Below are 17724 nucleotides of genomic sequence, written 5' to 3' on the forward strand. Positions count from 1 at the left end.
GCAGATAACACAAAGCTATGGGGGGTTACCAACACTTTGGAGGAGAGAGCTAAAATTCAGAGGGCTCTTGATATATTGGCGAATTGGGCTATCGACAACAAAATGAAATTCAACAAAGACAAATGTAAGTGTAGCACAGGGATGGGCAAACTATGGCCCAGGGGCCACATCCGGCCCTCCAGACATTTTAATCAAGCCCTCGAGCTCCCGCCGAGAAGTGATGTCTGGGGCTTTCCCCGTTCTGGCACTCCAGCCGGGGAGCAGGGTCGGGATCTTGCCCCACTCCACATGGCTCCCGGAAGCAGTGACATGTCCCCCCCTCAGGCTCCTATACATAGGGGCAGCCAGGGGGCTCCGAATTCTGCCCCCGCCCCAAGCGCCACCCCTGCAGCTCCCATTGGTTGGGAACCACAGCCAGTGGGAGCTGCAGGGGTGGCGCCTGTGGACAAGGCAGCGCACAGAGCCGCCTGGCCGCACCTCCGTGTAGGAGCCAGAGGGGGGAACATGCCACTGTTTCTGGGAGCTGCTTGAGGCAAGTGTCACCCAGATCCCGCCCCCCGACCCTCTCCCGCACCCCTGCCCCAGCCCTGATCCCCCTCCCATCCTCCGAACCCTCCCCCAGCCCAGAGACTCTCCTGCATCCCCAACCCCTTATCTCCAGCCCCACCCCAGAGCCTGCACCCTGAGACAGAGCCCTCCCACATCCCAACCCCCAGTTTCATGAGCATTCATGGCCCGCCATACAATTTCCAGACCCAGGTGTGGCCCTCGGGCCAAAAACTTTGCCCACCCCTGGTGTAGCACCTTATGAAAGAAAAACCAAATGCACAAATACAGAATGCGGAATAACTGTCTCGGCAGAAGCACTGCTGAGAAGGATCTGGGAACTGTGGTGAATCATAACCTCAACCTGAGTCAGAGATGTGATGCTGTTGCAAAAAAAGAAAATGCAATTTTGGGTTGCATTAACAGAGACATAGCATGCAAGTCACGGGAAGTGATAGTATGGCTCTACTCGGCGCTGATTAGGCCTCAGCTGGAGTACTGTGTCCAACCTTGGTCACCAATGTATAGAAAGGCTGTAGAGAAAGTGGAAAGGATCCAGAGGCAAGCGACAAAGATAACGAAAGGGATGGAATGCAAGCCATATGAGCAAAGGCTGAAGGAACTGGGTATGTTTAATTTGGAAAAGAGGTGATTAAGGGGGATATGATAGTGGTCTTCAAATACCTGAAAGGCTGCCATAAAAAAGATGGAGAAAAGTTGTCCTCTCTTGCCACAGAGAGCAGGACAAGAGGCAATGGGTTCAAACTACAGCACAGCAAATTTAGATTAAATCTCAGGAAAAAATTCCTAACTGGAAGAACAGTAAGACAATGGAACAGACGCCGAGGGAGGTTGTGGAAGCTCCTTCACTGGAGGTTTTCAAAAGGCGTCTGGATAGCCATCTGTCTTGGATGGTTTAGACACAACAAATCCTACATCTTGGCAGGGGGTTGGACTAGAGTAGGGGTCTCAAACACGCGGCCCACGGGCCACATATTTCCTGCAGCCCGCCAAGCTCCCCACGCCCACCCCCCGTGAAGGCCAGGGGTGGGAAAACTAGAGCCCGCAGGCCTACCCCCTGTGGAGCCGCGAGCCCCGCGCCACTCCCTGAAACAGCTGGCAGCAAGTACCTGAGGCCAGAGGTGGAGAAGAGGGCTCCGTGTGTTGCTTTCGCCTCCAGGCACCACCCCCCACAGCTCCCATTGGCTGGGAACGGGGAACCACGGTCAATGGGAGCTTCGGGGGAGGTACCTGGAGGAGCGGCAAGAACAACACACAGAGCTCTCCGCCCCCCACCCCCACAGGGCCGTAGGGACGTGGTTCAGGCTGCTTCCCGGAGTGGAGCGGGGCCGGGGCCAGGGCAGGCAGGCAGGGAGCCTGCCCTGGCCCCGGTGCACGCTGCTGCCACCCTGGAGCCGCTCTAGGTAAGCAGCGCTGGGCCAGAGTCCACACCCCGAATCCCTCCTGCACCCCACACCTCAACCCCCTGGCCTGAGCCCCCTGCCGCACCGCACACCCCTCCTGGTCCCCAACCCCCTGCCCTGAGCCCCCGCCGCACCTTGCACCCCAACCCCCTGCCATACCCCTCCTGCACCCCACACCCCAACTCCCTGTCCTGAGCCTCCTGCCGCACCCCGCACATCTCCTGCACCTCAACTCCCTGCCATTAGCCCCCGCCACACCCCGCACCCCTCCTGCAACCCCCTGGGGGCGGGGAGGGGCTGGAGTTGGGGTGGGGACTTTGGGGAAGGGGTTGGAATGGGGGCAGGGAGGGGCAGGGCCTCATGGAAGGGGTGGAGCGGAGGCGGGTCCAGGGGCAGCGAGGGGTGGGGGTGTCAGTGATGCGGCCCTCGGGCCAATACACTAGTCCTCATGTGGCCCTTGTGGTCATTTGAGTTTGAGACCCCTGGACTAGTTGAGGCTTGCGGTCCCTTCTAACCCTATAAATCTATGATTCCATGAGCCTAATCCCAATGAAACAGCACCATCTCGTGGAAACTGTGCATCAATACAGTAACCACATAGCTTGCATTAGATCTGCACTTAACTAGATTCTAGCCATAGTGAACTTTTTCGGATACAGCCACCGCATTTATTTTGTTTTTAGTCTTTTCTATATCACTAAAATGGCCCTTTCATTTTCCAGATGTTATCATTATTCCAGCACTGGTACACTCAACTTGCCTTCCACTCTGTTACCACTGACAACGGCAACTTTCAAGATAGATCTGTCTGCTCATGACTGGTGAAAGCCAGCTGGGAGTTGTCAGCTTCATTGCTGGTGAAGACTGATAAAAGGGTACTCAGAGAGGTTTTCAATGCCATCTATACTTTTAAATGTGAATGTGCCTCCTGGATGAGGCAGAAGGTGGGAGAGACTGTAAGCAGCCCCTCCACTGTGCGTCCATCTACATCCTCCTCCAAATCTCACTTTGGGCAAATGCAGTGCAATTTTCACAATGCTTATCAGGAGACCGCAACCAAGAAGTAGAGCTTCCTAATGCAAAAGGAGTTGTACAGTTATTTTTATTGAAATAAAAGCCCTGTGTTATTATATTAACCAAGAGACTCCAATACGTTAAGAGGTTAGTTAGAGAGTTTATTGCCTCCTTTCGGCTTTAAATTCCAGAAGCCATCACTTGAACTAAGGACTTAGCGGCTACTGCCCTGCCTTACATCTTTTTCATGGGGTGGTTCCGGAGGTTATTGAAATGGTTGCAGAAGGGTAACTCTGAATTCAGCTGAATTCAGGGTGGAGCAATGAGAGAGCATCAGTATCCTTGGTTAGTGATCTCCTTGTGATAGACAAGTCAGGTGTCCATGCTGATTTTATTAGATCTATCAGCAGCCTCTGATACCATTAACCGCAAGTGCTGCTCACCTGCTGGGGGGGACCTGGAGGAGGCGGGAGTTTATTCATTAGTGGCTTCTTTCCCTCCTTTTGGAGAGGTACAATGGGCAGCTCCCCATCCACCCCAAGAAAGATGGACCAGTGATGATTCCTAGAGAGAATTTAGGCACAGCTGAGGCTTAGCATACCTCAGCCAAAGGCTCTGAGCTGTAAAGAGTTGTTCTACAACTGAAGAACTCCAAGACTAATTTCAGTCTTAGAGACATCATGAAATATTAGTTTACAGACCTGCAGGCCGGAGGGACCAATAGATACTGTGTTGTTCTGTCTCATCACAAACCAAGCCCCCTTTTCTCCCTGCTAGATTCTGAACTGCACCAAAAGAATCTTACTTAAGTTAGAGACCATTTCAGGAAAAATGAGCAAGAGACAAAGATTTCTTCTATTCATCCTACAGAAGGCAGAGCAAAACCACAAGCTCAGGAGAGAGGCAGGAATGCCAAGGTGTGGGACAAAACTTCTGTGCTTTCATTGGTGCTCTTGCACAGTTTGCGTGTGTGATACGGGTGAAAGCCCAATGAGCGTATGTCATGAAGTGAAGAGAGAATCAAGTGGACAATGCAGTGCGACCAGACTTCAATACCTACTAAGATAGATGTGAAAGATCAGCAGGTGCCCTAACAGGATCACAGTCAGCAGGCCCAGAAGAATGAGAATCCCAGCTAAGACCAAAATGGCAGGAGCTTGGGTCTCGATGGGAGCTGCAGGTAGAAACACAAACCAGATGTCCGTGTCGTTCTTTAATACTGAAAAAGAGAAACACAACAATGGAATGAAAGCACAGCAATAGCACACATCAGGAAGCAAGAGTGAGCAAGTTTCAGTGGTGGGGACAGATGTAGGGCGGAGAAGTGGTGAGGCCAGAAAGTAAGGAGTTAAGAGGTGCAGGGAGAAGGTGACTGGGCCAGAGAACTAAGACGGGGAGTAGAAGGTAAAGGAATGAAAACAAAGGAACTGGGTGGGGGGGAAGATTGTCCAGACTTTAAACACCTCTCACTGATAAAACCTCATAGCTGGAAATATTGTAATTCCGATAAAAAGCTAGCTATAGGCCCGATCTGCTGTCCGGAAGCCCCAGAGTGCTTCTGGATCTTTCAGGCTGCCTAAGAACCCCCTTGGAGAGCAAAGTCATTGGGCTCTGGAGGGAACCATTTGGGTCACAGAGATGGTTACAGTCGCATAATAGTTTGAGGCAGGGTAGAGAGCTGGAGGCTCCTCTTGCACGTAAGGGCCCAGAGGAGTCCAAGCCCAGTGAACATTTTGGCTGCTGCATGGATCAGAAGCAACTCTCATCCAGAGTGTGGCCAGATACCTTCCAAGTGCTGGTTGGTGCGCAGCATCATGGGGTTAATGAAGAACTCCACAAAGACATAGAATGCAATGAGCAACAGGAGGACGAGGCCCAGGATGGCAGATACCACGCTGTTCAGAAAGAGCCTGCCAAGGAAGCATAACAGACCTCAGCATCTTCAGAGCAAAATGCAAAACCCACTCCTTCAGTAACACCATATAAATACAAATAAATAAATAAAGCCCAGCCTCTACTGAGTGGAAGGAAAAGACAGAGACAGTAAAACAGCTTTGTATACACACCATAATTTTAGTGGTGTGCAGATACCTCAGTTATGGCTACTAGATAGGACCCTGCCCATTTCACAGCCATGAAAAACATGTCATGGACTGTGAATTAGCCCTTCCCCATGAAATCTGATCTCCCCCTTGCTACTGGGAGCGCCCCAGCCAGGGGGCTCCTAGCTGCAAGTCCCTGCCAGCCTGGGGAGGGACAGGACTTGTTCATCCCCTGCAGGTTAGCTCTCGGGGGGAGATCAGATTCACCTCCGAGCACCTCCTCCTGCTGCAGGAAGCTCCAGTGCTGGGCAGCAGCCCCAGAGGTTCCTGCATCTGGAGGAGGCTTGTGGAGGTGGGTCCGATCTCCCTCTGCTGCTGAGAGTGTCCCAGCCTGGGGGCTCCTAGCTGCAAGTCCCTGCCAGGCTGGAGAGGGACAGGATTTGTCTTTCCCCTGCAGGGCTGTTGGGAGGACGGAGGGGGAGAGATCAGACCTACTTCCAGGTGCCTTTTGGGTTGGGACCCCCATGGTTACAACACCCTGAAATTTCAGATATAAACATCTGAAAACATGAAATTGACCAATTTCAAAACCCTCTGACCGTGAAATTGATCAAAATGGACCATGAATTTGGTAGGGCCCTATAGATAACCATCTAGACCAGTGGTGTATCCAATATGTTGTACTGGGGACTCAAAATTGTGGCCCTTTAGAGCAGGTGTGGTAAGAAAAAGAGTGTGTATTTGATTATGAGTGGAAAATGAGCTCCCTACACAAGAACTTGCTGAAAGGAGGCAATAGGAGGCAGTAGGGGACAACACTTGCCCCTGCTCTCCTTGTGGTCCTAGGAGCAGCTCTGAGCAGCTGCTCTTCTTTCCCTGGGCACCTACTACTCCCTATCTACTGCTTCACAGGAGAGGAAGGAGAATAGCTCTCGCTGTTCCATTTCCTGCACCTAGCACAGGATGGCCGCCCTCCCCCACACAACCACCCGGTGCAACCCAGGAGTGAAGGAAAGGAGAAGCCAAGAAACAATCACCAGTTATGGCTCCCTGATTCTCTGCCTCAGCCCAGCACAGGTTAGAGCAGACCCTGAATTGGCCTAACTCATGCCAGCTCCCAACAGTCCCATAAAGAAAGTATATAAGCTGAGGATAACCAGAGCAGAATGTGGACCAGTTACTGCCCATCCCACCATTTGCACCAGGAGCTGTGGGGATGGAGGGATAGGAGCCAGCTTGGCCAGCTGTATGCCCATTGGAGACACCCCACAGAAAATCTCAGGAGATCTGTGCATAGTTTGTACTCTCTTTGTTCTACAGCACAAAGGGAGAAGAATGGGATAGAGAATCTGCCCCAAAACATTGATTGTGGTGCCTTGCCTTAGCCTTTTTGAAATAATACATTCAGTGCTCTGTCTGGAAAACTTGGATACCACTTCCCTAGACAGATAGATTGCTGGAAGGACAGGGGTCCTAGAATAACCACCATACCAACCCCGAAACAAGCTGACTGCGGTCCTCTAACCACTCTACACCTCAGAACTTTTAGGGATACCTGTACAACTTCCAATAAATATTTCTTAACACTACAGACAGAAGCAATTATGAAAATATTTATTATTTAGCTTTTGGTCTGAAAGATGTGTCACGTGAAACAGCCCCCAGGGTAAAGCACCCTAGACATTCATTTAAAATTACAGGAGTGCAAAAGATACAAACCACAAATCATCCAAAACAGCAGTTCTTTTTTCCCCATCCCTATCACACATCATCTGATCGCCACTCTTGTGACCCTACCACTTGAGAGGGAGATTTTTAAAGACACAAAGAGCAGATAGGTACCCACCTCCTACTGAAAGTCAATGAGAGTTAGGCGCCTAATGCCCATTTGTGCCTTGGAAAATCTCCCACTAAATCTCCACTGCACTTTCTCACCAGACACATCCCACCTGTCTCAGTCCTGGCATAATGTTCACTCAATCAGATGGGCTTTGCAACACACCTGGCTATTTTGGATCTTAGGGAAAGGGTAAGACCATGCCAGCAGCTCCTTCCCTCTAATAAAGAGGTGATCACTCTCAAGGACCTCTGCTGATCCCAGCTGTGGCACTATCGCATGGGGATAAGTTACTTACAAGACGTTTAAACATGGAGCAGTGGTCTTGAACAGATGTACTAATGAAGCCCTTTTACAACCCTCTCACCCAAGTTTAGGGCACCAGCAACGATTCTCAGCCTGAACATCACAATCCACTCCAGTTGTCTGGGTGTCACAAGCCTGCTCCCATTTTCAATTTCTCTGGTTTCTGGATTAATCAAATTTATTTGGTTCCTTGCCAGCAATAATCTGTAAACCGCTGCACCAATTCTTGTGGTCCTCCAACATGCAATGAGAATCAGTTCAAAGGAACCTGCAATCTCAGCATAGGGTGGTTTTGAGCAGCTGAATATAAATTGGGCCACGATGCGAGAAAGGCTGAGAAGTCCTGTACTAGCATTTCCTGGATGGCTTTGCCCTCATGTCAGAGTGCCAAACCCTTACCAGTAGTTCCTCTCCCCCACGCAGTTATTGAGCCATTTGCAATGATGATCAAAGCCACATACACACTTGTTGCAGGTTCCACAGTGTTTCGACCTGGAGCTTCTGCCAAAGAAAGGATCATGTTAATGCAGATAAAACCAGAATAGCAACAGTAACTCATCTTCCTCCGGTTAGAGATCTTTCTTGTGAAACAAATATTCAGAGAAGGGCTGGTCCACAATGAGAAAACTAACTAGATCAGAAACACTTAAACACCCTTTATTCACTTTTCTCTCATTGAATAAATGAGCTTTTCAAACAATGCACCTGTTAGAGCCCCTTAGATTCCACTGGACATGTCCTCCTCCCCTTCTCAATTCCTATTACTTGCAATCTGCTCTGTCTGCAGACCCTTCAGCTCCTTCACTTACTTTGCCCTACACTGCACCTTGGGGCTCACTGAGTTGGACCATTCTGGCCTCTATCCTTTGTCATCAGCCACCATATACAGCATGGAATTAGTATTGCTCTTGATGTGAGCAAATACAATCAAGCAAAGCAAACACCCCTCTTTGATTCATTCTGATATGCCAATCTTTTCCTTCACCATCTGCCATCACCCGAAGTTCTCCCAGATACAGATACAATGAAATAATCAAGCAAAAACTTATGGAGCCTTGATAAACTACACCCTTGATAAACTATGCCCACTCGTCACAATATTTACAAAAGAAAAGCCTACCATATTTTTCTCCTTCAAATCCCTCCATAAAATTCAGTTTTACCACAATTCCTACCTAGTGTTTCCAGTAGACAGCACATATGCAAGTAACAAGCTACACTGTGCATACTGCTAGTCTACATGAAAATGTGCTCCTGCTGTTGCTACCACATCCCTCCTCTCCCCCATCCCGACCTGCTTGTTTGTTTTCTCCACCTCTTGTATCATCATTAATCAAGACTGCAAGCTGTTTAAGGCAAGGAACTCTTTATTGTGCGTTGGCAAGGTATCTAGCACAATGGGGCCCTGATCCCCCAGGGGACCTCTAGGCACACTATAGGAATGATAAGAATCATAACCTCCAAGACACAGCCACCTTTACAAATATGATATATTCAGTACTAAACTGATAATATAGTGATCTGACAGCTCTTCTCCTATAGCCCAGTGAAGTCAGAAAGACTTCAGTTGACATCAATGCCGCATTGCATCAGACACATAATCCCATGGGGACGAGCCTCTCTCAAACCATGATGCTAAATATTCCCAAATTTGCCTTTTCTGAGTTTCTGAGGCCTTTTTCCCAAGTTTAGAGATTTCTAATCTGGAAATGTCCACTAAAATGCTTTCAATCTGTGAATCTCTTTACAAATTCTGCTACCACATGTTAAGCGTAATGTCTCCCAAGCTAAATATATCTATCTTCAAATTGGTACGTGCCCAGAATCCAAACGCAAAGAAATTCAAAGAATCATAGATTCCAAGGCCAGAAGATACCACATCTAATTTGACCTCCTGTATAACAGGCCAGGGAATTACATGTTGACTCCTCGTTGTTTTTCCTGATACAGACTAACACGGCTACCACTCTGAAATCTGGGATTCAAGTAACACAGAACTAAACCCAATACAATCTCTCCCCCAAAACAGGAGCTCAATTGAAAATACAGTAGAGACACAGATACACATGGTGGAGAGCTCAGAAGTCTTTATGGTCATGAGTTTGGAGATGAGCACATTATGCTCAGTTTGCTATCCCAAAGTCACATCCCTAAAGACTTTAGGGTACCCATCCCATCCCATCTTCTAACTCTGATGAAGAAGAAAGAAAAAAAGAAGGGGGGGTGTTTCTGGGTGGTACTTACACATCCACATCACAGACATGGCAGTGACGGTTTTCGATGACATGAGCATGTTGGTTACGGCTGAAAGTGGCCAGCTGCCCTAGGTACTTATTCTCTCGCACATTGGCGTCAGCTGGATCAATGGAGACTGCAGTGAAATGAACCACTAGGTGGCAGATAAAAAACACTCCTGGACACTGAAGTACATCGTTAAGGAATGGCTCAGAAGATTAACTCTCATGCTTATCATCAACAAACTAAGTCCAAACAAGCAAGAAATTTATGGTCTACAATTAGAAAGTCTCATGCAGCTGATCACAGTATCACTCAAAAATCTGCTCCTCATTAAGACTGAGAGTTGCCTATCTCACCCCCAATAAGTCTTTCTCCAGGCAAACTTAGCTAGGTCTGAAGGAACAATGCTTCCTGTGATCTTGTGAGGGAGTACTATTACCTTTCTGTTACAGAGATTTCAAGAAACTTAATTTTTCTTGCCAGTAGCTATCCTTCTTTGAGTGGATTTTCAACAGGTTCCCCCCAGGGTGCCACCTGAAGCTGGGGTACCACTGAGCCCTCTGACCCACCAGCCTGGGCTCCCTCTCACACTGTGCTGTTGTGACAAGCTGCAAAGCCCTCTAGCCTGCCCTTTCACCAGCATCCACACAGGAAGGGACACGCCCAGCTGCAGTTACATGCAGGCTCTCTAACCATCAGTTTCCCAGCCTAGGACCCCAGAGCAGTACCATCCTGCCCTGGTCAAATCTGGCCAGTATATGTGTTTAATACCCAGTCCGCCTCTCCCTAAATGTGAAGAGAACAATGCACACTTGTGGTAACCAAGCAGAGATTTTCCCCAAGCACTCCAGTCAAAGCTCACTGATTTAGATTAAAACAAAAACAAGTTTATTAACTACAAAAGATAGATTTTAAGTGATTATAAGTGATAGCAAACAAATAAAAGCCGATTACCTAGCAAATAAACAAAAAAACACAACCTAAGCTAAATATACTAAATAGATTAGATATGAATTAGCAGATTCTCACTCTGAGAAATTATACAAGCAGGCTGCAGATTCTTAAGGGGCAAGCTGCACTTGCTTTACACCTTGGAAGCCCCAGGTCTTTCATACACAGGCTAGAAATCCCTTTAGGCTGGATCCAGCACTTCCCCCAGTTCAGTGTTTGTTCCTCAGGTTTACAGTAGTCTTCTTGGGTGGGAAGTGAAGAACCCCAGAAGATGTCACTCCCTGCCTTATATAGCTTTAGCATATGGCGGGAACCCTTGGTTTCAAAGCTTGGTTCCCAAACCAGTTTGTGGAAAAATACTGACATACCAAGATGGAGTCCAGAATCATGCGGCCTGGTCACATGTCCTTATAGAGTGATGGCAGCCATTACTTAGAGGCTGTCTGAAGTATTCTCCGGAAGGCTCACTAGGTGGGGGATAAGCTTCTCCCAAGGCCTATTGTTTTTCCTAATGGCCCATTGTCCTGAATAGGCCCTTCCCCACCCACAATTTAGACTGAAAGCATCTTGTCTAGTGGGCATTACCCAGGTGTAACTACATTTGAAGTACAGATACATAGTCAGTATTTATAACTTCACATACAAAAATGACACATGCATACGAATAGGTCAATCATATTCAGCAAATCATAACTTTTTCAATGACACTTCACATGACTTATCTTGCATAAAATACATCATAATTATGCTATAATCATATAATAATATCACTATGAAGAATATGGGGTGCAATGTCACAGGATTGTCCACCCACGTCCACACTTCTGAGTCCATGCATTCCTTCGACATCTATACCAAAACCATCAGAATAGGAATGACCAATTAGGGTCACATGTATGCTCCCTCACAGAACCAAACTTTCAGAATGAAATTAAATAAAAGAACTGTGACTCTGATGCCGCCAGTTCCTTTTGCTTATTCAGAATTACTACAAAAGATTGGGGAAGTTGGGATCTATACAGATTATCTACTTGAAGAGCCACAGTTCCTAGAAAGTAACTTTCCGTTCTGCAGTTATTGTCTCCAGATCTCCACTAGAGTACTGGCTATATCAATTCTCAAAGGAGATGGGTCTTATTATGGGGAGGGAGTTATTGTGAGTGCTGATTAAGTAAATACTGCTCTTCTTCATCAGATCTAGAATGTCTGCAAATTATTTTATGCAGTATAGTTGTAGCCACGTTGGTCCCAGGATATTAGAGAGACAAGGTGGATGAGGTAATATCTTTTATTTGACCAACTTCTGTTGATGAGAGAGACAAGCTTTCAAGCTACACAGAGCTCTTCTTCGGGCCTGGGAAAGGTATTCCGATAGCTCAGTGGTTTGAGCATTGGCCTGCTAAACCCAGGGTTGTGAGTTCAATCCTTGAGGGGGCCATTTAGAGATTTAGGGCAAAAATTGGGGATTGGTCCTGCTTTGACCAGGGGGTTGGACTAGATGACCTCCTGAGGTCGGTCCCTTCCATCTATGATTCTATGAACAGCAATAACAACAGCCCCAGCCCATCTCAGCAAACTTCTTCTCTTTTCTCCCCAAACGAAAGTCAAACAAGGGAGGGATTCCTTCTAAAAACTTTCTCTAGCTAAAGAGGAAGGAAATACGGGATGCTGTTAAAAGCACTGTAAGTTAACACAATGGATAACTATTTACATACGAAGTTATCAAAGAGATGAGAAGTCAACAGGGAAGAGCACACAGGAAAGAGACGCTGCTGGGGTTTATACTGTGTCTGAGTACAGACAATGAACTTTGGGGATATAAGAAGAAGGAAAGAACAAATCCCATTATCCTGCAGGAAGTAAACGAGCAGTGTGTTTACATTTGCAAAAACAGGATCTCAGCCAATCTTGGTTGAAGATGCTGCAGAAAAGGATTTGAATGAGGTAAGTTTCTTTAGACAAGAGAGTTACTTGTTAGTTAAGTTTAGTCTCTAGAAAGCGTGTTATGATTTTGTTTTATATATAACCATTTGTTTCCAATTTCCTTAGTTACTCTCACTTGAATCTTTGATAATAAACTTGCTGTTTTCACTATAAATATACCTCAGTGCTGTGATATTAAGCAACGTGCTGATCCTGAGTTGAATCATATAAGCTGGTTCATACACTGCCCCTTTGGGGAGAGCAGACCTAGTACTTCGGTGAATGTTCAGTCAATAGGGGGCTGAACATTACAGGGGGAACACTTCAAAGTGTCTCAGGGACTGGGGTGCACCTATTGTTAACCTGTAAGGCAAAGTAAGGGCTGGCATAGCCCAGAGCACAGTGCTTGGGTAGTATGATAGAATGCACCCCTGTATTCACACCCAACACACTACTGTAATAATCTTTGTTGAAAATAAGACTTGCAAGGTATCAATTGAAAACTAATAACTTGCTGGTCAATATTATCATGGTGAAAAATGTATGTAGCAACATTATATGTAAAGTTATTAACATAAACTGAAACCATGACTGAAGTGTGTTTACCAGGCAAGTCTGGGAAGTGAGTAAACCTGTTTCTCAAAGATAAAGGACAAGTTGACGCACCCAGCCAGATGTCATCAAAGCTAATGGACCATCACCTATCAAGTGGCCATTGTTTGGCATGGAAGAGGGGGAGACACGAGACAAACAGATTTGCATTTTAGCATACATAGGTGAAAAGAAACAGCGTAACACCTCTTCCACACCAGACTCCATGTCTCCTTGCTCTCCGCTGGGTAGAACTTTATCTAGGGGTCAATCTTAGGAAAATGCATTTCAAAGGAGGACTAAGCTATAAAAGTGTGGGGCAAAAACACCCCAAGTTATGTCTCCCTGTCCATCTCTCTCTTTTCACCGATGAAGACAAAAGAAACAGCCACTGGACCTTGGAAGCAGATCCTGGCCTGACAGTTTTGTCAGCAATGTACTGAAAATCTGTGGTGAGAACATCACCTGAAACCAAGTGTGGTTTGTTAAGTTTAGTATTAGGAAGCGTTTTATCTTTCTTTTTCTAGGAACCATTTCTGACTTTAATGCCCTAATACTTGAACTCACTTAAAACCTAAAATCTTTGTAGTTAAATTAACTTGTTTTATTCTTTAATCAAAACTAATCTAGTGTTGTGAACTGTGTGGGAAACTCCATTTGAGATGGGAAGCTGTTGTATCTTGATCCCCAGACTGTCCGAGAGAGCTGGACAGTGCTAAACACATGTTTTTGTGGAAAATCCAGAACTGGGAGTGTGTTGGGGTCACCCTGCATGTGGTAACAAAGGCTGATGGAAGCCAAAGTACAGCTGGACTGTGCTGGCAGGCTGCAGTTACACACAGGCACTCATGGTGTTACTTGATAGCTGGAAGGGTGGTTTGTGAACAGCCCAGATGGGAGCTACAACAGCAAAGCACTGTGAGGCACCCGAGTTTGCAGGGTGAAGAATTGTGCAGATCGCTGCCTATTCCATGCTGGAAAAAAGCTAGAGGAGCTAATAGGCTGGTGGTGTCAGGGAGCTGACACCCAGTTAAGCACAAGCAAGACTCCCACATGCTAAAGGCAAGGGGGTAACAAGGTGACTCATAGTCCTGGGTACTCCGAGAACCATCACAGACTGTGACTGGGTTATGTTAACACCTTTGACTCTTTGGGCCCATATATTCCATCTAAATTAACACAACAGAGCCCATTGTGCTGGGAGCAGTACAAACAAAAAAACAAAAAGACAATCCCTGACCCAAAGAACTTGCAAGAAAAGACCTCAAGGTAGCAACCTTATGTGTCTCTGCAGCATAGATATTTCTCAGATGTACTGTGGAATCTGCTTTGAACCTTGTGGGTGGAAAGTGTTCCAAGATTCTCAGGTAACTTTAACACATGTATTTGTATGCAAAATTTGATCTGTGTAGAGAATCTCTGAACAAAGATAGTCCTGGAATCATCTTCTAGGTTTTCTGTCACATACAAAGACGTGAACAGGATTTTAGTCCTACAGAAGGCCATTTGTACATTAGGACTATGTAGTCTAGGCTCCACTGGTAAAGTATGCTGTTTATGGAAAAATACAAGTTCAGGTGAAAAACAGATACAACTTAAGCACGAACTAAAGATGTGGGCATAAGACTATCTTCTTTACAGAACACTTTATAAGCAAGTTCAGGTATTATAACTTGGATCTCACTGATCCATTGGCTGATTTTATTGTTACTAGGAAAGCTGTTCTCAGGGACAGATGATATACAGAACATTTACCCAAATGTTCAAACAGAGAATTGGCAAGACCTAGATTCAAGTCTCAACAAGGAGGTGATTCACAAAAAGAAGAGAAGGTTGAAATTAGTTCTTATAGAAATCTTTTGATTGTAGGATGTCTGAACACAAAAGATCTTTGAATAGTGACTGGATAAGTTGATGATATGGACACCACATAAACTTCTACATTTTGGTTTTGGCTTAACCAGTCAGAGTTAATAAATATTTCAGGATAACAGAGATGGGGCAGGTAAAGGAACTTGAATGCAAGGACACGTTTACCTAGAGATATTGATCTATCTGGTGCAACCTTAAATATGGTCTTATGTCTGCTCCATCATAATACAGAAAATATTCAAATAACTCTTCCTTAACACTCTCATTATGGAAAACAGGAAAGGTTACTAATTCAGCAGAACCTGCCCTGTCACTCACTTACTGCTACTGCATCTGTTCCATGGATAAATATTTATAGCAGGGATTCCCGAACTTTTTCCATGGTGTGGGCCAAATTTAAAGAGATTGTCTCCTAACAGACCGTTCCTCCAACACCATATGAAGTGTAGATGTAGCTGTGTCACTCCCAGGATATTAGAGAGACAAGGGTGAGGTAATGTCTTTTATTGGACCAACTTCTCTTGGCTTGAGAGACAAGCTTTCGAACCACACAGAGCTCTTGAACAGCTGAACAAGAGCTCTGTATGGCTCAAAAGCTTGTCTCTCTCACCAACAGATGGTGGTCAAATAAAAGATATTACCTCATCCACCTTGTCTTTCTGTTCCCCCAACATTCACATTTGAATAGACTAACTCCCCTCCCATTAATAATCATATAACATCCTTTGGGCAACTATAGCAACTACCTGTATGGAAAAATAATATGAGGAAACTAATGCATTTGTAGCTATTTTTAACATGATTTAACAATTGGAAACAAGAAAAGCCAACACCATATAACTAGCCATCTTTCTGCAGCTCACCAATAAATGTTCCTCATGCCAGAGTTTGAGACTCTCTGATTTTGTAGAATCCCACAAATTTATGTGGCACTATTCAAAATACAAAAGAGGTGAGGTCTGTCTCTGATGTGCTTGCAATCCAATGCAAACAAATATCAATACAAACATGGGATAGCAGTTCATAACAAGAGAAATGTGCAGATATCCCTGGAAGAAAGATCAGCACAGGAAGGCTTCATGAAATAAATGAATTTTAAAGAGGTATTTGCAGAAGGAAACAGAAGCTATTCCACGCACAGGAGGCAGCATGAGTGAAGTCAAGAAGACAAGATTAGGAGAAGAGACAAAAGGAAGCACAGGAATATAGGGAGTGCAAGACGAAATGAGAGAGATATAGGCAATTGCGGAGAAGGGAAGAGCCTTGGAGGTAAGGACCACTAGCTTCAATGTAAAAAGTATAGAGATAGGAAGGATAGAGCAGAATGGTAATAACATAATTAAAGTAGTGGAAGAGAAAGAATCTCAAAAGAAGAGTTTTATATAGACTAGAGGAGAGCAAGCTGGTAGTTATCATCTCAAGGAAGGAGATAACATACAGATGATTTCAATCTCCAGGGCTATCTACAGTACCTAGATAAACTTAAAAATACCACCATTGCTCCATTATAGTTGAAGGTGTGTTTGTGATATAACATTAATTGTCAGTTGAAAGGATACAATGTATCCAGCAGGCACCCAGTGGTGAGGCAAGAGAGGCACAAGGATTCCGAAACCAATCAGAGCAAAGAAGAGATATAACAGCCAGGCAATAACCTGGAAGGGATGTAGAGGCCAGCTCCAGCCATTCCTTCGGGCGTGCTGAGATTGGACCTCAGCAGTTGTTTCACCCACCTTTTCTGGAGCTGTCTTATTAGGAGGCTTGTTGCAGATGTTCATCTACAGAGAGCAGGAAAAAACAACAAAAAGATAATCCTAAGGAAAATCCCTTTCCGTTACACTTGGCATTCTCAGAAGGTATGTCCAGAGATTCCAAGGCCAGAAGGGAACTATTGTGATCATCTAGTCTGAACTCCTGAATAACACAGGCCATTGAACTTCCCCCCAAAACATTTGTAGAGCAGACCCTTTAGAAAAATAACTAATCTTGATTTAAGAATTGTCAGTAATGGAGAATCAACCACAATCCTCGGTGGATTGTTCCAATGGTTAACTACAATTTACACCTTATTTCCAGTCTGAATTTGTTTAACTACAGTTTTTAGCCATTGGATCGTGTTATACCTTTCTCTACTAGACTGAAGAGCATATTATAAAATATTTGTTCCCCATGTAGATACCAATAGATTGTAATCAAGTTATCCCTTACCCTTCTCTTTGTTCAGCTAAATAGATTGAGCTTCTTGGGTCTATCACTATAATAAGGCATGTTTTCTAATCCTTTAATCATTCTCATGGCTCTTCTCTGAACCCTCTACAAGTTACCACCACCCTTCTTGAATTGTGGACACCAGAACTGGACACAGTATTCCAGCAGCGGTCACACCATTGCCAAACCCAAAGGTAAAATAATCTCTCTACTCTTACTCAAGATTCCCCTCTTTATGTATCCAAAAATTGCATTAAATCTTTTGGTCACAGCACTGGTAGCTCATTATCCACCACCATCTCCAAATCTCTTTCAGAGTCACTGCTTCCCAGGATCAAGTCCCCCACTCTGTAGATATAGCCAGCATTGTATGTCTCCAGATGTATAAATTTACATTTAGCTGTATTAAAACGCACATTGTTCGCTTGCACCCAGCTTACCAAGCAATTCACATTGCTCTGAATCAGTGACCTGTCCTCTTCATTATTTTCCACTCTCCCAATTTTTGTGTAATCTGCAAACGTTATCAGTGTATTGGAAAATGTTACTGTAATGGAGTCCTGATCTTGGGTCCATTCTCTTTGTAGCTGGAGCTCTCAAACCTAGAGAGTTCTGTGAGGATGAGAACTTCTTCCCACCAATCAAAGATTGCTTTGTTAGACTTTATAATTTTTCGTTATTAGTTTTTACTAATATTATTTTAATAAGTTTTAAAACATCACACTTTTGAATATAAAATAATTATGTTACCAAACACCTCTCCCTTCATTCT

General features: G+C 45.2%; 1 protein-coding gene across 7 annotated transcripts in view; it reads right to left on the minus strand.

Annotated features, from left to right (window-relative positions):
* Positions 1–17724, minus strand: part of ZDHHC1 (zDHHC palmitoyltransferase 1) — a 61101-nt gene that overhangs the window by 21753 nt on the left and 21624 nt on the right. For 6 of the 7 annotated variants that reach the window (XM_074968435.1, XM_074968434.1, XM_074968437.1 and 3 more), the window contains exons 2-6: positions 16304–16522; positions 9414–9589; positions 7569–7670; positions 4770–4894; positions 4045–4203 (exon numbers count right to left, since the gene is read on the minus strand). In XM_074968435.1, coding sequence (XP_074824536.1) covers positions 4045–4203; positions 4770–4894; positions 7569–7670; positions 9414–9589; positions 16304–16522 — 781 coding nt within the window. The remainder of the gene's footprint in view (positions 1–4044; positions 4204–4769; positions 4895–7568; positions 7671–9413; positions 9590–16303; positions 16523–17724) is intronic. The other variant, XM_074968438.1, reaches the window with a different exon arrangement.

The sequence above is a fragment of the Natator depressus genome, chromosome 12, assembly GCF_965152275.1.
Source record: "Natator depressus isolate rNatDep1 chromosome 12, rNatDep2.hap1, whole genome shotgun sequence".
Classification (NCBI taxonomy): Eukaryota; Metazoa; Chordata; order Testudines; family Cheloniidae; genus Natator; species Natator depressus.